The sequence below is a fragment of the Pinus tabuliformis genome, chromosome 8, assembly GCF_031772625.1.
Source record: "Pinus tabuliformis cultivar Carrire ecotype Pingquan chromosome 8, CPIR1, whole genome shotgun sequence".
NCBI lineage: Eukaryota > Viridiplantae > Streptophyta > Pinopsida > Pinales > Pinaceae > Pinus > Pinus tabuliformis.
The window spans coordinates 997709389-997735718 of NC_142294.1; the positions used below are offsets into that span (position 1 = coordinate 997709389).

At 38.1% G+C, this 26330-nt stretch overlaps 1 protein-coding gene across 1 annotated transcript in view; it reads right to left on the reverse strand.

Annotated features, from left to right (window-relative positions):
- SCAB1 (plectin-like protein) overlaps nucleotides 1–26330 on the reverse strand; it is a 305903-nt gene that overhangs the window by 125838 nt on the left and 153735 nt on the right. Inside the window, exon 12 of the mRNA XM_089369662.1 lies at nucleotides 449–519. Coding sequence (XP_089225788.1) covers nucleotides 449–519 — 71 coding nt within the window. The remainder of the gene's footprint in view (nucleotides 1–448; nucleotides 520–26330) is intronic.

Genomic DNA, 26330 nt, shown 5'->3' on the forward strand with positions numbered 1-26330 from the left:
TCCCTGAAAATGTCATACCTCATAACTATGGTATATAGCACTCAAAAAAAATGAGAATGAATGTCATTCCCTCTTTACTTCAAGATCTACCTTCATGTATGCTAGCATTTATCGTATTCATCTTCAGTATTGGATATAAAGCTTTTAGGTGTACTCATCATAGGTTATCTTTAGATCCTTGGTCTATTCCCTAGTCAACCACAAGAAAATTAGTTGCAAAGGAATCTCTAAAATGTATGCCTTGTGATAGGTTATATACTGTTTTGGAGATGCTCTAAGCATTCCTTATTTGTAATTGTCTAATGTCACTCTTCTAAGATCCATTTACATATTTTGGTCACTTGTGGAAATGAATATAATCTCTTTCTCTATTTCTGTATTTCTTGAAAAGGCTGTTGTTTTACAATATCATTTCCAAATAAGATGGAGTAGAAGAATCCATACTTACATTGAATTCAGCACCCGCTTTTCTAACAAGAGCCTCCACATAATTTCCTAAACCTGGAGCTGCAGGGAATATATTCCAAATTTAAAACATCCTTAAATCAAAAGGAAAAAATCCATAAATTACAAAAAAAGAACAGTTCACAGTACTTACTTCAAAGCAATTAAGTATCTGTAATACACTCCAAAAATAAACTTTTAAGTATCGCTTATTATTCTTTTTTAAATGTAAGCTATTCCACAAAATGATGATAACAATATGAAACTCATGACAAATCCAAGAAGAGATATATCAAACTGCACATTCAACGAAGTCTGCACACCATTGATCACATAAATGCTCTAACGGGTCCCAAAAACCAGTACCACACCCACTGGCATTGTCCATGACTTTTTAATATACATTTTTTTGTTTAACATCAGACATTGCATCCATCATATAGCGTTAACAAAATCCAACATATATGAACTTTAAGTAATTGTAATATCAGCAAAAGCTAGATAGAGAGACGAATTAAAAGCAAATTTGCAACCTGCAACAAAACCAAAAATAAAGATAATTACAAGGATTTTTTATTAATAAATAAAAAATACATGCTAGCGTAACTTCATTTATTAATTCTTAAATTTTGTAGCTATGGTTGGTCTTCATAATCAAGTTTTATCCCTCCAAATATACAAGAAATGATAAATATATATGTGGATTCCAAGTCGGCTTCAAAAGAAGAAAAAATTGAATTTTAAAATTTTGAATTTTTGCCTCCAAATGTAAGGTCAGCTTCAAGTCAGCCCCAGTGAAGGGGCACACCCATTTGTCTCATTCAACATCTATATATTGGCATTCATCCTCTCCATTTGGGCATCAATTTAGATCACTTCTGTTCACACGTGGAGCGTGAAAATGACAAAATCTGAGCCAGAATAAAGAATGAAATCTGAGGCAGAGTAAAGGACAAAATCTGAGGCAGACCAAATTCTTCTGAGATAGACCTAATTCTCCGAGGCAGGCCGAAATTTCTGAGGCACAGCTGACTGAATTTCTGAATTTATTCTTAGGCAGGTCGACCAGGTTTGACCTGGATTTAATTACTGGTTAGTTTGACTTGATTTGACTGGAAAATTCAGATTGTATTCCTTGCTGAATTGGACAAATATCTCTAAGAAAAGGTTGCTGGCTTTTGCCCCTGGTTTGGGGTTTTCCTGGGATAACTTTTGTGTCTCTTGTGTTTGCTGTCTCTTCATAATCCTACTGTCCTTATTGTTTTATTGTTGAAAATTTCTGTGTGTAATTACTTAATGATGAATTTGATACAAGACAAATAATGAAGTAATCATTGGAAGTAATTATCAGTCTAGGAAATCATGAAATATCAACATTAATGACATGAAAAAATATAATATTAAAAAGTTGAGGATAGGGGTTAAACCACCATAACAAACTTAGGATATTATGTAATCATGTATTGAGATGATATAGATAAGAGAAGGGTACTTGTATGTTGGGCAGCCTACATTGGACTCAAATAACTGTGTTTCATTTATTATTCATTTCACATTGACTGTGGCAATCTTGCATGCTATCAAAATGTGATATTGGACTATGGCCGCTAATATTGAAGACACACAATTGAAGATGACAACTAAAAAGATCTTGCCTGCAAAGTCCGAAAAAAGGTAATTGCCAAAACGTCACTGAATCATAGTTATATAAAGAGTCAAAGTAGATTATTTAACTTTTATTATTTTTCATTATGAGTTGCTATCATTAAAATGCTTTGGATTGCTCCACATACACCTCTTCTTTGATCAAACAATGCAAGAATGCGGTCTTGACATCCATCTGATGTAGGTTCCATCCTTGCGAAGCAGCAAGGGCTATGATCGAGTGGATGGTGGTATATAAGGCAACAAGTGGAAATATCTCGTCATAGTCTATACCTTCCTTCTAAGAGAAGCCACGAGCGACAAAATGTGCCTTATACTTTTCTGCACTTTGTAACGACCAAAAGTCGTATACGCAACGGAAATATTTAAAATACTTCGTAAACAAAGAATTGCATCGTAGGACAGTAATCGTAATTGTATATTGAATAAAAGAATGGATGTAGGATGAGTACGAATGAGAATGAGAGTCTTGTATATATAGCCAAGTAAGTACCCTTTCACAAACAAGCATGTCTCTAAGACATGCCTTTTCATTATTAACTAACTAACCATTAGTTAATTTACTTATTATTTATTATTATATTTATATTATTAAGATTATTATTTATTATCTATTTTTATTTATTTTTACATAATTTATCTTCATAACATTGCCTTCTCCTTCAAAAATCTTTGTCCTCAAAGCTTACTGATGAAGAATCGAATATCTTCTATTGTTCAAAATATCTTCTTGTTCTAAGCTTTTATCTTTGTTGATACAAGACGGTATGATGTTCTGAGCGATAGACAAAATTGTCGTACTAAAAACCGATCGGACCATCCTAGATTAATCTTTTGGGGAATCTTTTGATCCTTGGAGATGTGTGGTGAATAGTTATCGTATGACTAGATTGAGCTCAATTCAATATTCTTCGAAACAAAACTTTGTTTATGTTCTACGTGATATAGATTTGTAGATTGATTAAGGTGTCTACTCTTGTGATTCGGATGTAGATAAGAACTTCCTTAAACGTTTTTATGGCAGTTTCTTAATTTCCATCCGGCATTGTTGTTGTTGACTTAACTACTGAATCTTTATTTAGGTGTCCTTTGTTTGAACGACAGCCCCTGAGTATGATTTTACTTCAATAGGGTTTGGACTTGCCCAAACTGCAAGATTAGTGGTCTTGATCTTTATTTCTTCTGTTTGGACTGCTACATCTAGAGATTTTCATCTTCCTTTGCGACAAGTTCTTTCCACATATTCGTCAATGATGTCTTTTCGTCCTTAACGTTTTTAATCTGCTTGAGCAGATTTTGATAATGATTTTTGAGACGTAAGCATTCCTCATTCTCTGAGTCAACTTTATTTTGGCCTTCACGCTTCTTAAACACTTGATTTGTTCTACTAATGTTTGGTTAAGGTTCTTTATATGTAAATTTTCTTCTTCTTCTTCTAATAAATGCTCATTGAGTTCCTTCTTTGATGCTTGAGCTCAATGTTTTAAAACTCCGACTCCGAATCAACCGAGGGTCAACTCCGACTTTGACTCCGACTCAGTATCGACTCGGCCAACTCGATTTCAATCACTCAGTCGTTGTAAAAAATACATTAAATATTTATTTTTTATAAAAACACATAATTTTAAAGATTTTCACTCATGTTTCCAAACACACAGCATTAGAATATAGATAGAAGACAACAAATGATCAAAGTAGGCTCATGAATATATCCATTATATCAAAATGGCACCCAGTGGATTGTCCAATACATACACGATGATGATATAGAGATCAAAACAAAAACACATAACCAAGGAGGCTATAAATGGCCTCTACAACAAAAGTCTGTGACCAGTACTACTAGCTACTGCTAGAGTTGCCAACATCATCTAGCTCAGTGTTACTTGGGAGCAGGAGCGAAAGTGGGGAGCGAGAGCGAAAACGGGAGCGGGAACGACATTTTCAGAAGCTCCTGGTTTGGGAGCGAATCCTGGAGGAGTTCGACAACCAATGTCACTAACATCAAGGTACATACAAGGATTGGTGCTCTTGATTAAATACGAGTTCCATACCCTAATACATGACAAAATTCAATGGAAACATTGCAATCCTGAAATCTTCAAAAACTGATAAGTCTGCTGGATTTTGAATGAAATCTAAAATCCTACTTTCTCCATATGAAATCCAATGAGGCCAGAACCACTCTCAAACATCCTGAGCCATTTCATGGTAATGTTAAAAATTTAAGTAAAAGGATGAAAATGAAGATTAAGGAGAATGCCACTTTTACTTTAAGAATTTTACATTACCATGAAATTTGAATAGCATATCAATACTAGGAGAGGGGAACGAACCCCAAATAGCACTTAACCAATTTAGAAAACACCTTGGAGTCCCCAACAATCAGCTAAATGTTAAAAACTTAAAAAAAAATAGAAAAATCGTTTTTTTTGGGTGACTGGCCAGATTTAATGACTCGGCCAAGTAGATGCGAGAATGGCCGAGTTGACCATGTCATGACTGACTCGGCCGAGTCATGCAATAACTCGGCCGCGTCAGTCATGGCTCGGCCTTCCGAACTGGTTTTTCTGTCGGGTCATAAAATTCTTCAATGACTCGGATCAACTCAGCCATTTCGGATTCAATTCAGCCAAATTTTAAAACAGTGCTTGAGCTTTCCTCTTAACTTGTTCGAGTAGTTTTTCTTGGTGAAGTCGCGAAATTTCTTTGTCTCTATTGCAAATGACTTCTTCAAGATCGTTTTGCTTCTTTGATATCGTATTTTTGTTATCTTGAAACATCAAGTCTGAGATATCCTTAAGGTCTTCTAATGAAGATTTTAATGATTTTGATTTACTTGTTTTGTCTCGAAACATGACCATCTTCTCTTTATAAGGAAATGCCAAAACTTGTTTCTTTATGTTTAACATGAATGTACCCAAATCCTTAAACCAGGGTTGACCGAGTATGATGTCAGTGTTTTTATACGTCCTTACAACATGAAATTGAGATATGTAGTCATAATGACCTATTGTAACTTGTAGATCACGAATTTTATACTCGTTCTAGTCAGAAATATTTCTTTTTACATTGCTTGGGTTGATGGCGACATTAACATCTCTTCCTTGGATACTTCCTTTTAATGTAATTACTCTGTGATCTGAAATTGAAAGACCGTAATAGGAAAACCTTTCTTCCTTCGTCATTTTAGAGTTCAACTGCATCATTTTTTTCAATGATTGATCCCATTTGTTTTGTCGAGATGACTTAAGATATTATATTTAAAGTTCCTTTGGACTTTGTACTTCAAACCTCCTTTATAAGTGCATTTTTAATATATATATATATATATATATATATATATATATATATATATATATATATATATATATATCTACAAAACTCTTTTAATCCAAATTCCTATTATCCTTAATATTTCAAAACTCCCTTGCCCACGGGGCTTTCGATTGACGGTGAATGGGTGCACTGTTAAGGCACTCCTTGCGATTGGTCACCGATTCAAATCCCCCGTGGGTACTTAGGTTAGTCTTAACTAGAAAAAAAAAAATATTTCAAAACTCCCTTGTATTCTTTTTATATAATTCTACTTACGCTTTTTTTCCTTTTGTATTTTAAAAAGAATAGTTAAATATTGTTTCAATTGGCTTCTTTTAAATATCTTATTGTCCTTTGTATTTATTTTTTAAATTTCATATAACTCATTAAACTTTAATTCAACTTCACTTTAACATAAACTCTTAACTGATATTTTCTCCTTATGTAACCTTTTATAATAATACCCGCTTTGTACATGAGGGCTTGACCACTTGAGGGCTTAACCTTTTATAAAAATCTATAAAGGTAGAGGGCTTGACCACAAAGATCCATTTGCAACTTTAAAAGCAGATATTGCAACATATTCGCAGCTAGGTGAAGTCCTTATAGTGGGTGATTTCAATGCTAGGACTGCAAGTGATCAAGCTAGCATTCTTTGTTGTAAAGATGATTGTGACCCTATTCGGCTTACAAAAGAAAGTAATCATCAGAGGGAAAGAATTTCAGAGGACAAGGGTTGCAATCTCTTTGGTGAACAGTTGCTTACTCTATGTGGGGCCTTTGATTTAGTCATTTGTAATGGCTTGACCATATAGGCAAAGTCCGGTAATTTCACTTGCAATACTTACAATGGAGCAAGTGTGGTAGATTATGTAATTTGCTCACATGGTTTGTGTGAGAAAATGGAATAAGTTTTGGTTGGAGATCTGCCGTAAGATTTGAAATCAAATCACAAGCCAATTTATTTATTTTTCTCTTGGATTGGAAAGAAACAATTAGAGTCAAAAATTCAGCATGTCCAACAAAATCTCCCACAGGGCAGAATTCTTTTGATGCCAGAAAATTGTAATACCTTCAAAGTGACGGTAGAGAGGCTCTTTGAGAAGGAGAAAATTACAATTCAAAACCTTCATAGTCATGAATTAACACATTTAATTCAATGTGCACTTGCAAAGTGCAAAAGAACAAAAATTATGAAGTCTGAAACAATTTGCTTTTTGCCTAATGCTTGGTTTGACGAAGAATGCAAAAAGGCAAGGAGAATGTGGAAAGGGTCAAACAAGGATAACATAAAGCTCAAATCGTACAAGCAGTTATTAAGCAAGAAAAAACGTAGATTTCATGGTTTCAAGGACGGAATAACTAAAAAGTAATCCCAAATTATTTTCGAATGAGCTCCAACCGAAAACGATACAAATTGGAAATAATATTACAGCTTCTAAATGGTTTGACTATGCAAGCCAACTCTATGAGCAAGTTCCCAAGGTTGAGCCTCCCCGCTTGGTCAACATTGATACTGAACTCTTCACGGTACAAGAGGTAAAGATGGGTATCAAGAAGTTGGGCATTGGAAAAGCAAAAGACATAGCTAAACTCCTAGCAGAATATCTAAAGTGCGGCTCAAATATTCTTGCACCTCACATTAGAAGAATCTTCAACAACATCATACAACAAGGGCTCCCCACAGATTGGTCAACTAGTCTTGCAATACCTCTTTCAAGAGCGGTGATGTCAATAATCCCTCCAATTATAGGACCATCATGATAAACCCTTTGTTTGCAAAGCTATTTGGAAGCATGCTAGAAAATAAAATTAGCAAGTGGGTAGAAGAAAGACATAAGTGTGCTAAAGGGCAAGCAGTTTTTAGACCTAAACATTCCACAGTTGATCATTACATAACTTTAAGGCACATCATTGAAAAAGTTTGGGAGAAAAAGGAAGAAGTCTTTTGTTGCTTTGTTGAATTCAGAAAAGCGTTTGACTCGGTTCCTAGGGATAAACTTTGGTAGAGAATGGAGGAACTTGGGGTTCCTAAACATTTGAGAGCAATTGTGCATAGGTTGTATGAAGATGTGAAGGTCAAAATTAGAACTTCAGCAGGCATTTCTGAAAGTTTTGGAAGCGATATCGGGGTCAAGTAAGGTTGCCCACTGTCTCCTACCCTTTTTCATTTATATATCGACAAGCTTGAGGAGTGGTTAAATTCGCAAGGGGGTGATGGTGTCTATTTGTGCAATTTTGTTATAAGGCTTCTTTTGTATGCAGATGACCTTATTCTAATTGCTAAATCGGCTCTTGGTTTGCAAGAGCACTTACTATCCCTTGAGCATTTTTGTAGAAGTGTGGGGATGCAAGTCAATATCAGCAAAACGAAAGTAGTTGCCTTCTCTAAGAAAAGAAAACATAACGAGCATAAGTTCTACTTTGAAGGCAACATTCTAGAAGAAGTTGCGGATTAAAAATACCTTGGGATTGACTTCAACAAAAATCTAAGCTGGAATGGTTATAGAAGGAAAAGAACTTTGGGGGGTTGGAAAGCATTTTATGCTTTTCAAAATAGGTGTAGAGAGGTAGAGTTATGGGACTGGAAGACAACTCAAACCCTTTTTGGGCATCTAGTGATTCTGGTGATTCGCTATTGTTGTGAATTGTGGGCTAGCAGTACCTCCAACATGCAGTGTAGACAAATTGAGAAAATTCAAAGCATTTGATTACAAACAAATTTAAGATTAAAAGTGCAGTTCCTTATGATATCTTGTTAAGTGAAACAGGGACGACTCCTATTGAAGCAATTGCTATGGCGCGAGTCATTACGTATTTAAAAAAAAATTGAGCAAATGGAAGAGGTTAGATGGCCTAAGGTTGTCTTTAATGATAGATTGTGCAACAGCAAAAAAACTTGGATGTAGCAAAATAGCAAATGGTTTAGTAAATGGGGTATTTGCTTGAACGTGTGTCCCATAAACAGCAAAGAGATAAAAGCTTTTGTTATGGAAAAGTTCCACAAACGTACATAGGATAAGGAGCTAGGAGGAAAGAAAAATTACTATATTGAAGTGTTTAATCCCACTCATAATCATCAACCAAAAGCATACATAGAGGCCAATATCTCTTGGAGAGCCAAAATTCTTATTGCTCAGTTAAGGACTAATTCTCATCAACTCCACTGTGAAACAGGGTGCTGGAAAAGGCCAAAGGAAGTGTGGGAGGAAAGCGTATGCATTTTTTGTTCTTCCGGAAAAGTGGAAACAGAAAAACATTTCATTTTAGAATGTGAGGCCTTCAAAGACAACAGGCAGAGTTATGCAAATATGCTAGCTTCTAGCTCTTGGGATAATCTATTTAGCAAGGGGTTTTGTCGAGAAGCTGGGAGTATCTATTGTGAAGCTTCACAGAAAAAGGACCGAATAAATCAAGCAGATGAAGAAGCAATCTGTCCCATAGGCTATCTTTAGCCTCGTGGACGTTAAAATAATTTCTTTCTTTCTTCTTTCTATATATTTCCAATAATTTTATGACTTGAAATTTTCTGTAAATACCCCTTTATAATATAACACTTCCCTTTATATATCTTTTATTTATAATATTTTTTTCTTCTTTTTGAAAATTTACACCCTAGTGAAACGTGGCTATTCACCTTTGGCGTATATTATAAAATATATGTTCACTTATGTACTTTTGACTCGGTTAATGTTCTCCACGTAAAAAGTAAAACTTACCATTCACATAAAGAGATTTTGTATTCCTTTTGTTTTTCTTTTACTTTTAAAATACCACGGGCAATTACCATTGGTTTCTAAAACCACGGGCTTGTAAACCACTTAATGAAGAATCAAAATAATATTATCTACTCTTCACGTAAAAAGTATAACTTACCATTCACGTAAAGAGATTTTGTATTCCTTTTGTTTTACTTTTACTTCTAAAATACCAAGGACAATTACCATGGGTTTCTAAAACCACGGGCTTCTCCACGTAAAAAATAAAACTCACATAAAGAGATTTTGTATTCCTTTTGTTTTTGTTTTACTTTTAAAATACCATGAGCAATTAACATGGGTTTCTATAACCACGGGCTTGTAAACCACTTAATGAAGAATCAAGATAATATTATCTACTCTTCCTTCTCTTACTTCTCTTACGTATAGTTTTAAATATATTTGGAAAGATTCCCTCTTATCTTTATTATGCATTTTTTATCAATAATGTAGAACCTTTTTTATATATATGAATGTTCTCCTTCAAAATTTACATCGAACTATATTTATTTATTTATTTTTAAATCTTTTTTCTTTAATCTTTATATGTACTTATTTTATTTTCCTTTTTTCTTTTTTTGAATTTGATTTTTTTCTATATATTTTTTAATCTTTTTTTTTACTTTTATTTTCTCTCCATATATATATATTTTGAATGGCCAAATGCTTGATAGTGAAATGGAGAAACTCCAAATTCTTGTAGCGAAACGCTTCAACGACAACAATGTTGATGAATTTGACGGTCAAAGACCTAGATCGAAAAACATGCCTCTGTCTAGCAGTTGAGCAACCAGAGGATTGAACAGCTCTGATACCAATGTAACGAACAAAAGTCCTATACGCAGCCGAAATATTTAAAATACTTCGTAAACAATGACATGCATCGTAGGACAGTAATTGTAATTGTATATTGAATAAAAGAATTGATGTAGGATGAGTATAAATCAGAATGAGGGTCCTGTATATATAGCCAGGTAAGTACCATTTCACAAACAGGCATGTCTCTAAGACATGCCTTTTCATTATTAACAAACTAACCATTAGTTAATTTAGTTATTACTTATTATTATATTTATATTATTATGATTATTTTTTTTTCTATTTAATACTACCTAAGCACCCACGGCGGATTTGAACCGGTGACCTGTCGCAAGGAGTGCCTTAACAGTACACCCATTCATCGTCAATCTATTTTTATTTATTTTTACATAATTTATGTTCATAACACACTTCCATCAACTGCATGCTTTATCTTGTAAAAAGCCATTTTGAAGTGACAATTTCTTTGTCCTGGGGTCTATGCACCAAATCCCAGACATCATTTTTCATTATGGACTCATATTCCTCAGTCATAGCATCCTTCCATACTTGATGCTTGACAGCTTTTGCGAATGACAAAGTTTCATTTTGGATGATCGTGCTCAAGATGGTCAAGTATCCCTAATACCTGGTCAGCTTCTTACTTTCCCGGAAGGTTCCCCTGGGTGCTATGTGCCCTTTAGCATCATCTAGTGTCCCCCTAAGCCATGAAGGCATCTTCCTAGAAGAGGAAGGCTCTTTCGGAGGGGGATCAATAGGATCCATAGGTTCTTCCACATCGGGCATCATCTCATCTTCCTTTTCCTTTGGTTCCCCGGTCTCAACTTCTTTAGATCCCCTTTGAGTAGAAAGATTGTCAACTTTGCTAAGAGCCATATCTTCGTCAAAGGTCACATCATGGCTAATCTCGATTTCCCTTTGACCAGCCACATAGATTCTATAGGCCTTAGTATTTTCGTTATAGCTCGCGAAGATTCCTTTCTTTCCAGATGCACCCAATTTATTCCTCTTCTCCTTCAACACATGAAAATAAACCGGACATCCAAAAATTCTAAAATGGGATACGTCAGGGTTCTTACTAGTGAACATCTCTTCAGGAGTCTTGGAACCCAATGTTTGACGAGGGCATCAATTTTTCACATATACGGCGGTATTCGCAGCTTCGGCCCATAGAAACTTCGGAAGTCTTTGATCGTGAAGCATAAGCACGAACAACTTCCACAACCATACGATTCTTCCTTTCCACCACACCATTCTTCTCAGGAGTATATGCTGTTGTAGTCTCCCTCTTAATGCCTGCTTCTTTGCAAAAGTCATGCAACTCGATCAAGGCTTTGAAGTGACAAAACCAAGTGAACACTTCATCCTTCTTTTTTAAGAAGTATATCCAAGTCTTGCAAGAATAGTCATCTGTAAAAGTGAGGTAATATAAATATCCTCCCAAGGAGTTCACAGGCATCATAACAGATATGCCTGAGTGAACCAACTGCAGTATATCGGAGTCTTGCTTTGGCTTGAGGGGAATGGTCCCCTCTTGAGCTTCCCTTCAGCACATCCCGGACATACACCTTCTTGCTCTACTCGAAACTCGGGCATCCCTATCACCATTTGTCTTGCATAATGAAGGTGAGAAAACCTCTGATACCATAGTTTAGACTGAAGTGATGTGTTCTAAGGCATGACACCCAGTGGACTTCCTCTGACCTGATATAAGGAATCGACTCAAAACCCAAGAGTGAAAGCTTCTTTAAAATTCTTTTTCCATACACGTATCTTGCCATCAATGAAGGTTACCTTGTAGCCTTTGTCTTCCATTTCCGAAAAAAACACCAAATCCTTTTTGAGGTCAGGTACATATAGGACTTCTTGCAAATAAATTGTATTACCTTGATTCAATTGAAAAGTGACATTCCCTACGCATTTCACAGGATATTATGCATCGTCCCCAAGAACAATTTCCAGGTTGGTCTCCTTCTTTATCAGATTAGAGAGAGCTTCTTTGAAACCAATGAAGTTCCTTGAGGCACCACTATCAATAAGCCAATTTCCCAGCATGTCCGGGAGAGCAATAGTAGAGAGGGCCGCTGGTAAACAACATTCATCTTGCTTATTGTTAACAACGTTAGATTCATACCTAGAGTTTCTTGCCTTCTTGAAGGGTTGTCCTGTTCCTTGATTTCCAACGTTTCTTTTACCTCTGCCATTGGACCTGCCATTCCTTTGATTGCCTTGAGAGTGATTTTGGTCATCGTCATGGCGTGAGTCCCTTTTATCAAGGCACTCCCTCGCATAGTGGCCCATTTTGTTGCAATTGTAACATTGAACTTTTCTTCCACCCTTACGTCCAGCCTTTCCTTTAGTTTTAGCCCCAAAATTGTTTCTTCTTTAAGCATGAGAAGAAAAGGCAAATGGATGGCCTTTATGTGTGGGCATTTCTTGCTCTTCCATCCTTGTCTCTTCTTGAATACATCTAGCCATCAATTCCTCATATCCTGGGATGACATTATTGCTAAGAAGTGTAGTCCTGAATATATACAATTGAGGTGGCAGTCCTCCAAGAGTTGTCATAGTCATTTCCCTGTCAGGAACTACTTCCCCAATAGATAGGAGATCATTCTTGATCTCGGTGATCCTTAAGAAATATGCTTGCATACTCTCATCTTTGCCCTTCTTAATTTCCTTCAGCTTATTTCTAAGGAACAAAACTTGATTTGCATCATTAACTTTAAATAAACTCACCAATCTATCGTAGATTTCCTTGGAGGTTGTCAGCTGGGAAACATAGGCCAGCAATCACTTGTTGATAGAGTCTCCGATGATCTTTCTTGTTTTGACTTCTCGCTTGGACCACTTGCTTTTGGCAGTAGCAGATGCATTTGATGGAGGTGCAACAATATTGCCTCTCACATGGTCCAACACTTCCTGATCTTCTAAAGTCAGATCGAGAGACATCTTCCATCCATGATAGTCAGACTTCTCACAGAGCTTCTCTTCAGCGAGGAAGAGTGTTGAGGACCCGATAAAGTTTTTAGGATAGCCTTGCCAACCTTCTCTTCGATGATTAATCTTGCTCTTGCTCTTGCTTGGGCTTTGTCTTCACCTCAGCTTGGATACCATGTTAAATTATGGTATGTTCTATGCTTAGGGCAGTTTACTTATTTTTTTCTTATTAGCCACAGATTAACAATCACATATACATTAAGTAAAGCGCAGATAGAACATTAAACGATCAACAGAAAACAAGCCAAGACAAGAGACACAAATTGTGGCGGCTAGGAAGGGACAAACCCCAATGCGGGGAAACCCTTTGATCAAATGCTCTTTTATCTTCAATAGTTCAATAGAGAGAAATAGTACAAAATCATAATTCTGTAATTTTATATCAACAATAGCAAACCCTAGATCAACAAAGTCACACTTGGTCAAACGAGTTCAATTTCACCTCCAATATGCTTGGTCAATTCCCGATCAACTAGCCCTGGAACAGCCTAAAGAAACAGCCCTTGAATAGCCTCAAAAATACAATCAAACCATTGTTGACTGAAGTCAACCTGCTGCCCAAAACTAGGGCAGTCAACGTTGGTCAAACCTGTCTACGAATTGCCTTGATTTTTGTGCCAAAATATGTGGCCTGCCTAGGAGAGGCACACACACCAAAACCGCACCCTTGATGAGTCAATGCTTGGTCAACGCAGGTCAAAGATGCCTTCAGCTTCCTCAGTCAAACTTGGTCAACGCAGTCAACAATTTCTGCATCCTCTTTCCTACGTCCTCTTTCATACTGTGTCTTCTAGCTTCCCACGTGTGAGAGACCATCTTCCTTGTGTATGCCCAATCATACAAGGAGAGAGAGAAGAATGAGAGATGATGAGATGATTTGCAATGAATCAATCTCACTTGTATTAATATGATTTGTGTCACAAATTTAGTTGTTCGCTGACCTTGACAATTTGTCAAGTAATTACAAATAAACTCATATCTCCATAAATACTTATCAGAATCAGATGATCTCTAGATCAATCCTACACCTCTCGACAAGAGGAATCTAGGAAAAATATCAGTTGCCATAAATGAGGTGACCCACATGGAGTTTGGCCCTAGTTGCCAATTTTAACACAAATTGATCTATATATCTAAAGAAAAAATAAATACACATCTTAAGGTTGAATAGGCGTATCCTAAAATTTGAAAAAATAAAAAAAAGGACGCAAGTAACAAACATGGCATATTGTCATCATAAGCACAAAAGTCATCATATAGATAGGCTAACTTATCAGCATTGATATTAATATGAACAAACATAACAATTTGTTTACATTCCGACGAGTCCAAAATCTAATACAATTTAAAGTTCTAAAAAAAGAAATTCAAATCTAGTGCCTTATCAACACATAGTCCCAAAACTATGGACCTACGATGGATGGATCATTTTAAAATGCGACAATTTTGTTTGAAGTTTCAAAGATCCTTTCATCACATTCCCTCAATCTAGGACATTATCAAGAATACCTCATCAAATGGAAGAGTCTAAATCACGAGATGAAGCTTTCCATTTATAGACACTCTTCCTTATGCTTGCTTTGATGGAAAAGCAATTTTAGAGGGAGGATTTGTAAAATACGAAAGTAAATTACTAACATAATATGATATAATAAAAGCTAGTTATATAATAGTATTTATTATTAATTAACACCATTTACTTCACAACCATTCATCATGACTCATCTCTTCAACATTATAAACACAAACACATTGTTCAATTGTAAGCATTATTCCTCATATCAAAAATTATAAATAATTTATTCTTAACGATTGCATGGGTTTGTTGTCCTTTTATTTACGATAGCTCTACATGAAGACTATTGTTGGAATTTGGTTGTCATTGATGTCAACCCAAGCAAAAACCAGAATAGGCCCCGCTTTTGATGACGAAAATGACAAGGAAGATAATTTTTTTCACACAAGGCCATCAGCATCTAATTGTTCTCGTCATACAGATTCCAACAGTAGGTGTCACGCCACATAACTATTCACGGTTGAGGAGTTTACTGAGGGTATATTCTCACCCTTTTCTAAAGAAGACTTCTAGCCTTTGTGAAAAGACCTTAAGGTATCTTTGGTCTCGCTTTGTTGAGATGAAATTCGGACCCCTTTTGAAAAATAGTTCAAAGGTATGAATTTGTTGATCTATCCTAGTTCTAAGATAGAAGTTTGGTCTAATCTAAGGGCCTTTCAAAGATGTTTTATGGTCATTTGAGGGCAGTTTCAAAAAGGTTATCTCAGGCTTGTTGGGAGTTTGTAATTGCGGTTTTTATTTCACTGCAGATAAGGGCGCTAAGCTAGAAACAAAAGGAGGGTTGTTTTGAAGATTTATTCAGGATTGTCAAAGAACTTGTAAATTAGTGGCAAATCTCTCATCAAAGGCATGAAACAAGTTTTCTAATTTGATCATGTTATGATTGAATTGTTGATGAGGCAAGAGTTGGATAGAAGAATTTATGCAGTATGTACAAAACAGTTTTGAAGTTTGACAAAGTTTGGCACACCATTGCAAATCTGAAGCACGCATGAGTTTTAAGGGTTAAGTGAATACATTTGTAAGCGGGTCATTGTCCCTGGTATGAGAGCCCACAAGTGTTTTTCTATTTTTATATTTTTAGGGTGGTTGGGCGGTGCAAGGCAAAGACTAAAGTCTCCCTCAGGTTAGAGCCTGAAAATACTTCAAGGTCGTAGGGCGGTGCTAGGGAAAGTTGGAGCTTGTAAGGGTGTTGAAGCATCCTTTTAGTTAAAGCTGATAAAACCAAGGAGTTGGACCGTCCTTCCAGTTGGAGCTGGTAAAACGAGAGTGTTGCAGCATCCTTTCAGGAGTTGGAGCTTCCTAATTGTTAATTTATGGTATGTTCTATGCTTAGATCAGTTTATCTTAAATCTTCTTATTAGCCACTGTTTAGCAATCACACAAACATAAAGTAAGGTGTGGATAGAACATTAATAGATCAACAGGAAACAAGCCAAGAGAAGAGACACCAAATGTGGCGGCTAGCGAGGGACAAACCTTAATGCGGGGAAACCCTTTGATCAATTCTTCTTTAATCTTCAATAATTCAACAAAGAGAGAAATAGTACAATATATCAAATCTATAATTTTTATGACAGCAGTAAAAGATGCCTTAACCAGCACTGGCAAAGTCGATCAAATGATTCACAAATAGTCTAGGATCAACCTTACTCAACCCAGTCTTCAACAAAGATGAAGGACAACCCGAAACAACTCAAAGAACATGGTCAAATCTGGTCAACGTTCCAGCAGCCCTGCGCTCAGCCCTAACCAGATTTGCATTGGTCACTTCGTGGTCAGTTCAGCCATCCAAACAACAGATCTGTTATGCGGCTTGCTTGAGGGAGACTCCCCATACAAGGCCGCAATCAAAAAAGGCTTCACACTGGTCAACGTTGCCCTTTGTTTGTTGGATGCACCATAGAACAGCCTGTGTCCCTTCCTTGTTGCGTCCTCCTCTTGTGGCTGCGTCCTCCTCCTTTCCCTCGCTGCTCTTTTGTTAACCCAAACAAGAAAGGAGAGTGAGAGAGAAGAAGAGATGATGAGATGAGATGAGATAATGTCTCAACCTCTCCTCTATTTATATGCAACGTTGGGCATGTGTGCCACACACTTCATTAATGGTCGACCTTGACAATTTGTCAAGTAATTAGAAATAAATTCATATCTCCATAAATACTTGTCAGAATCGGATGATCTTTTCATCAATCCTACACCTCCCAACGAGAGGAATCTAGGAAAGATATCAGCAGCCATAAATAAGGTGACCCACATGGATTTTGGCCCTAGTTGTCAATTTTAACACTTCCTCTCAACTAGGGAGAACTCCATCTGCTAATCTGTCTGACCACCGGTACTCTCTGTCATCAAATGCACTGCTCGGCTCTGCTCTATTCTGCTCTGTTGAACTATGAAGAAGAAGAAATGATCGAGGATGTATCATACCATCCTTCACTGACCCGAAGTCAATTTTAGAGTGTTTCATACCACTCTCACTGATCCCAGATCAGTATCATTATCCCAGATCAATGGAGGTCATCCTAGCATAGGGAGTACGGTAGATACAACGATGCGTACATCGATAGTACTACTAATGGTCCCTAACCCCATTTCCCTACTTACTGATAAGATGAGAGGTATTTACCATGAGTCTCAGATAGCGTGGGTATGATGCCTCGACAGGAGAACTAATCATCCTATCCCAAAGTTGCCACGGGGTATCACGGGGGAAGGCTGAACCTTTCACCCTGTACATAGCGCACCACTAGGGGAGGGTGAGTCACCCTGTGGTCGTATGTTGCTCCAAGAAGTACCCCGCGCTTCCCTTGAGCTCCCAGAGCTCAATGTATGCATCATACACGATCACCATAAGAGGGTCTCTCAACGACACCAAGTCGTTCTCGAAATGTCAAGAATCTGACCTTTCCCAGGGGCTTCGTCAAAATGTCGGTGACCTGCTCATCTGTACCGATATGTTGGAGCCTTATTGCTCCCTGTTGCACCATATCCCGGATATAGTGGTACCTGATATCGATATGCCTGGAGCGATCATGAAATACTGGATTCTTTGATAAACGAATCCCGCTCTGGTTGTAACACAGGATCAAGATAGTATCCAATGTAAATCCAAACATCTCACTAAAGAGATTCTCCAACCAGACCACCTCACAAGAGGCCATACTCAGCAGTAATGTACTCTGCCTCGGCGGTGCTCAAAGTCACCAACTTATGATTCCTGCTAATCCATGATATCGAAGCAGATCCCAAAGAGAAACAGCACCCAGAAGTTCTCTTTCGGTCCACCACACTGCCTACACAGCATCGGTATATCCATGTAGTCTCACATCTCTGGGAGTATATCTCAACCCATGAGTGATTGTCGCACGAAGATATCTCAACAGATTCTTGGCACCAATCCAATGTGTGTGGTGAGGCTCAACCATATGTTGACTCAACGTCTTGGCCGCAAAACATATATTCGGACGGGAGTTCACCAAGAACATCAATGCTTCGATGAGTTGACGATACTCGGTAGCATTTTGTAAAACAGGTCCGGCAACACTACCGCTTAACTTCTTGAAGTCAAGCTCCATAGGGGTAGGCACGGGCTTGAAGTCCACCATACCGAATCTCCTAAATATCTTCACAACATATTTTCGTTGAGATAGGAAAATCTCCCCTGGCTTATGCCAGACTTCCAGTCATAGGAAATAGTGCATCGGTCCTAAGTCCTTCATCTCAAACTCAGAAGCCAAATCCCTCTTACATTTGTGAATAAGAAGGTCTGCACCTGTCAAAAAGAGGTCGTCAACATACAGCACCAGTATGAGAGGTTTGTCATCTTCAACCTTAAAGTAAAGGTTAGGGTCGGCTTCACTCCTAGTGAATCCCAGCTTCATCAAGTAGCTATCGATCCTCTCATACCATGCTCGGGGTGCTTTCTTGAGCCCATAGAGGGCTTTTTTCAACCTGCAAACGTGAGATTCCCGATCATGAATCTCAAATCCTTCGAGTTGTTCCACAAAGACTTCTTCTTTGATCAAACCATGCAAGAATGCGGGCTTGACATCCATCTGATGTAGGTTCCGTCCTTGCGAAGTAGCACGGGCTATGATCGAGCGAATGGTGGTATACCGAGCAACAGGTGCAAATATATCGTCATAGTCTATACCTTCCTTCTAAGAGAGGCCACAAGCGACAAAACGAGCCTTATACTTTTCAGCACTTCCATCAACTCCATGCTTTATCCTGTAGAGCCATTTCGAAGTGACAACTAATTTTTTCTGGGGTCTGGGAACCACATCCCAGACATTGTTCTTTATGATGGACTCGTATTCTTCAGTCATAGCATCCTTCCATACTTGATGCTTGACAGCGTCTGCGAACGACGAAGGCTCATTTTGAATGATCATGTTCATGATGGTCAAGTATCCCTGATACCTAGCTAGCTTCTTACTTTGACAGAAAGTCACTCTGGGTGCAATGTGTCCTTCGGCATCATCAAGTGTCCCCTTGAGCCATGAAGGCCTCTTCCTAGGAGAAGTAGGCTCTTGCGGAGGGGATCAATAGGATCCATAGGTTCTTCCACATCAGGCATCGTCTCATCTTCCTTTTCCTCTGGTTTCCGGTGTTCTTTAGATTCCCTTACAGTAGGAAGATTGTCAACTTTGCTAAGAGCCATATCTTCGTCAAAGGTGACATCATGGCTAATCTCGACTTCCCTTTGACCAGCCACATAGATTCTATAGCCCTTGGTATTTTTGCTATAGACCATGAAGATTCCTTTCTTTCAAGAGGCACCCAATTTATTCCTTTTCTCTTTCGGCACATGAAAATATACAAGACTTCCAAAAATTCTAAAATGAGCTACGTCAGGTTTCTTACGAGTGAACATTTCTTTGGGAGTCTTGGAACTGAATGCTTAATGAGGGCATCAATTTTGCACATATACAGCAGTATTCGCAGCTCCGACACATAAAAACTTCGAAAGCCTTTGATCATGGAGCATAGCACAGACAGCTTCCACAATTGTACGATTCCTCCTTTCCGCCACACCATTCTACTCAGGAGTATATGGTGTTGTAGTCTCCCTCTTAATGCCAGTGTCTTTGCAAAAGTCATGGAACTCATTGGATTCATACTCAGTCCCATTATCAGTCCTTAAGATCTTAATCTTCTTTTCGGTTTGATTCTCGATCAAGGCTTTGAAGTGACGAAACTAGGAGAACACTTCATCCTTCTTTTTCAAGAATTATATCCAAGTCCTGCGAGAATAATCATCTGTAAAAGTGAGGTAATATAAATATCCTCCCAAGGAGTTCACATGTATCATACCAAATATGTTTGAGTGAACCAACTGCAATATATCGAAGGTCTTGCTATGGCCTGAGGGGAATGGTCCCCTATTAAGCCTTCCTTCGACACATGCCGAACATAAACCTTCTTGCTCTATTTTGAACTCGAGCACCCCTGTCACCATTTATCTCACATCGACTAGAGCTTTATAATGAAGCTGAGCAAAACTTCGATGCCATAGTATGGACTGAAGAGATGTGTCACAAGACAAGACACCCAGCGGACTTCCTTCGACCTTATATAATGAATCAACTCGAAACCCAAGAGTGAAAGCATCTTTAAAACTCTTTTTCCATAAACGTACCTTGCCATCGATGAAGGCCACCTTGTAGCCTTTGTTTTCCGTTGCCGAAATGGACACCACGTTCTTGTTGAGGTCAGGTACATATAGGACTTCTTGCAAATGAATTGTATTACCTTGATTCAATTAAAGAGTGACATTCCCTACGCCTTTCACGAGATATTTGGAGTAGTCCCCAAGAACAATTTCCAGGTTGGTCTCCTTCTCTATCATATTAGACAGCGCTTCTTTGTAACCAGTGAAGTCCCTTGAGGCACAACTATCGATAAGCCAATTTCCCAGCGCGTCCGAGGGAGCAGTAGTAGAGAGGGCTCCTGGTAGATAATATTTAGCTTGCTTATTGTTAACAACGTTAGATTCATACCTGGTGTTTCCTGCCTTCTTGGAGGGTTGACCTCTTCCTTGATTTCCAACATTCCTTTTTCCTCTGCCATTCCTTTGATTGCCTCGGGAGTGATTTTGATCATCGTCATGATGTGAGTCTCTTTTAATAGGGCACTCCCTCGCATAGTGGCCCATTTTGTTGCAATTGTAACATCGTCCTTTTCTTCCACCCTTCGATTAGGCCTTTCCTTTGGATTTAGCCTCAGAATAGTTTCTCCTTTTAGCATGAGAGGAGAAAGCAGAGGGATTGCCTCTAAGTGCAGGCATTTCCTGCTCCTCCATCCTTGTTTCTTCTTGAATGCGTCTTGCCATCAATTCCTCAAATCCAGGTATTACATTATTGTTGAGAAGCATGCTTCTGAATATATACCATTCAGATGGGAGCCCTCTGAGAGTTGTGATAGTCATTTCCCTGTCAGGAACCACTTCCCCAATTGATAGGAGATCATTCTTGATCTCGATGATCCTTAAGAAATATGCTTGCATACTCTCATCTTTGCCCTTCTTAATTTCCTTCAACTTATTTCTACGGAACAAAACTTGATTTGCATCATTAAATTTAAATAAACTCACCAGTCTATCATAGATTTCCTTGGAGGTGGTCATTTCCAAAACATCGGCAACCACGTGCTTGTCGATAGAAACCCAGATTATCTTCTTTGCTTTGACTTCTTCCCGGGTCCACTTGTTCCTTGCAGTAGCAGATGCATTTGATGGAGGCTCAATAATTCTTCCTCTCACATGGTCCAACACTTCCTGCTCTTCCAATGTCAGATCGAGAGACATCTTCCTTCTGTGATAGTCACACTTCTCACGAAGCTTGTCTTCAATGGGGAAGTGTGATGAGAACCTCATGACGTCTTTTAAGATTGCTTCAACAGCCTTCGGTGATTGCTCTGCTCTTGCTCTAGCTTGGGATTTGTCTTCATCTCATCTCTGATACCATGTTAATTTATCGTATGTTCTATGCTTAGAGCAGTTTACTTCAAATCTTCTTATTAGCCACTATTTAGCAATCACATAAACATAAAGTAAAGTGCAAATAGAACATTAATAGATCGACAAAAAACAAGCCAAGACAAGAGACACCAGATGTGGCGGCTAGCCAAGGACAAACCCCAATGCGGGGAAACCCTTTGATCAATTCTTCTTTAATCTTCAATAGTTCAACAGAGAGAGAAATAGTACAATATATCAGATCTGTAATTTTTATGACAGCAGTAAAAGATGCCCTAACCAGCACTGGCAAAGTGGATCAAATGATTCACAAATAGTCTAGGATCAACCTTAGTCAACCCAGCCTTCAACGGAGATGAAGGACAGCCCGAAACAGCTCAAAGAACATGGTAAAATCTGGTCAACATTATCGCAGCCCTACGGTCAGCCCTAACCAGATTTGCGCTGGTCACTTCGTGGTCAGTTCAGCCCTCCAAACAACGGATCTGTTATGCAGCTTGCTTGAGGGAGACTCCCCACACAAGGCCGCAGTCAAAGGAGGCTTCACGCTGGTCAACGCTGCCCTTTGTTTGCTGGTTGCACCCTAGAACAGACCTGCGTCCCTTCCTTGCTGCGTCCTCCTCTTGTGGCTGCGTCCTCCTTTCCCTAGCTGCTCCTTTGTTAACCCAAACAAGAAAGGAGAGTGAGAGAGAAGAAGAGATGATGAGATGAGATGAGATAATGACTCAACCTCTCCTCTATTTATATGCAACGCTGGGCATGTATGCCACACACTTAACTGCTGGCCGACCTTGATTGTCAAGTAATTAGAAATAAATTGAGATCTCCATAAATACTCGTCGCAATCGGATCATCTTTAGATCAATCCTACACCTCTCGGCGAGAGGAATCTAGGAAAAATATCAGCAGCCATAAATAAGGTGACCCACATGGAGTTTGGCCCTAGTTGCCAATTTTAACACTGATAAATTGAATGCTTCTCTACAATACTAGGAAGTTGGAGCTTCCCATTTAATTGGAGCTGAGAAATTTTTTACTCATAAATTATTAGAAAAACATTTACTGCTTTTTCTTCCGAAACGGTTTTCACCTAAAAATTTTTCTGTATTGTTCTTGTGATGTGTTGTTGATCTATTATTTGATTTGATATTAATGCTACGAAAATTTACTAATTAGCTAATTGAAGTGAAACATTGATTCACCCCCCTCTCAGTGTTTGCAACACAGTCTTTGGTTCTTGTGATACACCTAAGTATTTTCCTAAAATATATAACCTAACAAAAGAAAATCGAGATGTGAGATAAAACAAGCCTGTGACACCAAATAATCTCTGTGAAAAGGAGGCGAGGAATCTGAAGAGGTTACATAGAGGCAAATTTTTGTAGGTATTTATGACAAAATTACAAAGAGAAAACAATGTCCTCAATTGAGCATTAACTATAACATAGTCCTAGAGAAGTTATAAATCAAAGTACTTATGCTGCTCATCGATATCCCACCCTTTCGAGATCATAATGACCCACAACCTAAACTTGCAATGTCATTACACATTCTAACCTTACCACGCAATGTCATTGTCCCTTGGATCTAACCTTGCTATAATATCTTATAGCTACCTTTTCACATCCAGTTAATCACAAAATATGGTTGAAAGAATAATATGTCATATATTATAGAAAATGTCGTGGCAACAAATCACAAGATTATCCTAAAGTAGGCTACCCAAATACATGAATATATGTACCACAATATCACCTATTTCATCATTGATAGTTCCCTAAGATAGTTAGTGTGGTCTAACCTTGCAACTAACCTTAACACTAATAGTTATCATTACCATTAATGTTATGCTATGTTAGAGACCTAATCCTCTGGGATTGAGCACAATATGTAAATATGTAAATAAATAAATTAGGGTAATTTAAAGAGACCTTGGAATTGGAGTCTTAAAGGTCACTCTAATGTGTGTGTGTGTGTGTATTTACGTTTAGATTAATATTATATAGATTGCAATCCAGTATTTTGATTCCTTGGCCTGACATGGTATCAGAGCCTCGGGACCATCAGTCTAACGTTGTTACAGTCATCAAAACCATTCCCTGCCATCCAAATATTCAACCTACATTACCAGGGTCTGTCATACATTCTATTAAAACGCTTGGTGTCATATGCTTGGATAATTGGTGTGGCAAACGCTCAGGTTCTCTTGAAATGGTCAGGGTCTGTCACTGCTACACTATCTCACAACGTTTCATTACTGACTCACTTGCATTTCTAATATTTTGAGGTCTTCTTTGATTCGTAATTTGACCCGCAAGGTTTTGTCCTACAGCGTTTTGCCTTGGGTCAAGGCATTACTTTGTGTCTTTATTACAAACCGAACTCATATCATAAACATAGTATTCAGGGAAATGTCGTTGTCTTATTCCCCTCGTTTGCACATAAATTTTGTTTCCATTTCCTACTGGGTGCTAAAGACCACACTCGTTACTGGTGCACCACCTCTACCCAACTCTTAGCAGTGGGCTTATATTTCTACCCCTAACCATTCTCCCATATGGTGTGCATTGAAATCTCTAACCCCATCCTTTGTGGACCGACATTTCAATTCCCTACAAATCCTCGTTTTATTTATTTTCATGGCCTAGCTCTTATAACCGCTTTTATTGAGCCTCTATGCAATAACCCTCTCATCTTCAAAACCCTAGTTACTTTGTGCTCATTTTGAAGATTGTAAAAGCGGAAAGTGGAGACAAGAAGGAAGAGGGCCCATTGTGATATAGTGATTCTAAGAAGCAACGAGTTGAGGACAACGTGAAGGTTCAAAGTGCTTCAACGCAATTAGTAGCAAGAAGTGAAAATGGAACAATCCCAAGCAATAGTGGGTGACATCTCTCCGACAAAGGAAACTCCTTGGTTTGACCGGTCTGCAATCGAGTTCTCCCAAAACAAAAAACTTGAGTCGCAACAAGGTTCACTGTTTACACTTGCTATTTTTGGTGGCAAGTGTCATCTTGCACATTACTTTACAAAACTACAAAAGTATGTTGATGGAATGCTTCATGCAAAAGGATGTACCCACTAGTTCTGAAGGTGAGACTTTCAATTAATTTATTTATGTCCAAATTTTGTTGAAGTATATGTAAATTTGGATGCAATATGTACATATTTGAAGAAATAAAAATTAGTATTCCTATGAAAATTTGATTACCCGAATCACCGCTGCAGCAACTGATTAAGTCCCTTCTATCTGTTAATTACTGAACAAATTATTTATTGTTTTCTATAGTAAACAACAAAATTAATACACTGCAGTCTTCACCAATTAAATTATAAGCAGAAACAAAAAATTGAGCAAGAAAGAAATACACAACACATTACACCGTTGTTTTCAAACAAATGTCCCTGGAAAAACCCAATGTGGGAAAATTGATGTAGCAGCTGAGGGTTTGTATTATTAAGCAGTACTTTTCCTTAATACAATCTTTGGATGCCTTGTTGGCTACCCAATAAAGAGAATATCATTGACAGAATATTAGTGAGAAATACCTCACGCCATCACTAGCAATCCCGACTAATCCAACCACAAATTGGCTAGTCCCTTGCTGCCTCTACGCAGTCATTATGTAGGCCCAGCGTCACAGCTCCTAGGGACTGCGTCACTCCCTCTGCTGATCGATTTGCCTCTCTAAGACTTCAATTTTGTCCTCCCAGTCTCACACTCCAGCTTCCGGCTTAAGAAATCGATCTCTCTAGAAAAATAAAGATCTCCTCAAGCCTCTGCGTCAGCCTACGCTAGCCAACGTAGCCCTTGCGTTGCCTCTCCGAAATCTCGCTCTACCTCATCTTCTAATTATTCCCAAATCAATATAAATCTCCAACCGAAACTATCCTTGCCCCTCTCTGCAAGAAATCACTTTGAATCTCTTTGACAACTATTACGCTGCTCACTTCAAAAATTCGATCTCTAATCTCCCACTTGCCCCTCTCTGCAAGAAATCACTTTGAATCTCTTTGACAACTATTACGCTGCTCACTTCAAAAATTCGATCTCTAATCTCCCACTTGATGTGTTTTCCAAATTCCCATCAAGCCTCCTCTTATAATCCTTTTGTTGAGAACCAAAGGTCCAAATTAGATTCTAATCAATGGCTTAGATCATTTGGGCTTGATCCTCGTCTTCTTCTAGAAGTTTCACCCACGATTAGATTAATACCTTTAAATATTTTAATTCCCTAAGTTTAGACTTAGGCCTCCATTTAAAATAATCAATTATTTTAATAAAACTGATTCCGGGTGGCATTTCCCAAAACGATTTCTAGGTATTGTGGAATACATATGTCCAAGCCTCCCTACAATTTTTTAGGCTTAGAGCACTTATGATGCTACCAAAAATCAACACTCCCTCTTAACGAGGAATGTGCTCTAGTAACGCAACCCATTGAAGAATCACCCTTCTCTATAACATCTCCCTCTATGCTGTTAATGTCTGACATCACTGCCCACCAACTACTACGCAAATGTTGCATCTGTACTGCTGCTGACATTGCCTCTGCCAACTCTGCATCTATACTGCAACCCTCATAATTTATGCATTTGAGTTGTTGCTGCTACTGCCACTGCAATCTTCTCGAACTACTGCGGCTATTGCACTGCAATGGAAAAGCATCCAAAATTACTCAAACTAGTGTACAGCATGATGCATTTTTTGCTGGAGTTCTGACTGCAATTAGCCTTTGCAATAACCTTCTGAAGCCTCTGCGCTACTGCT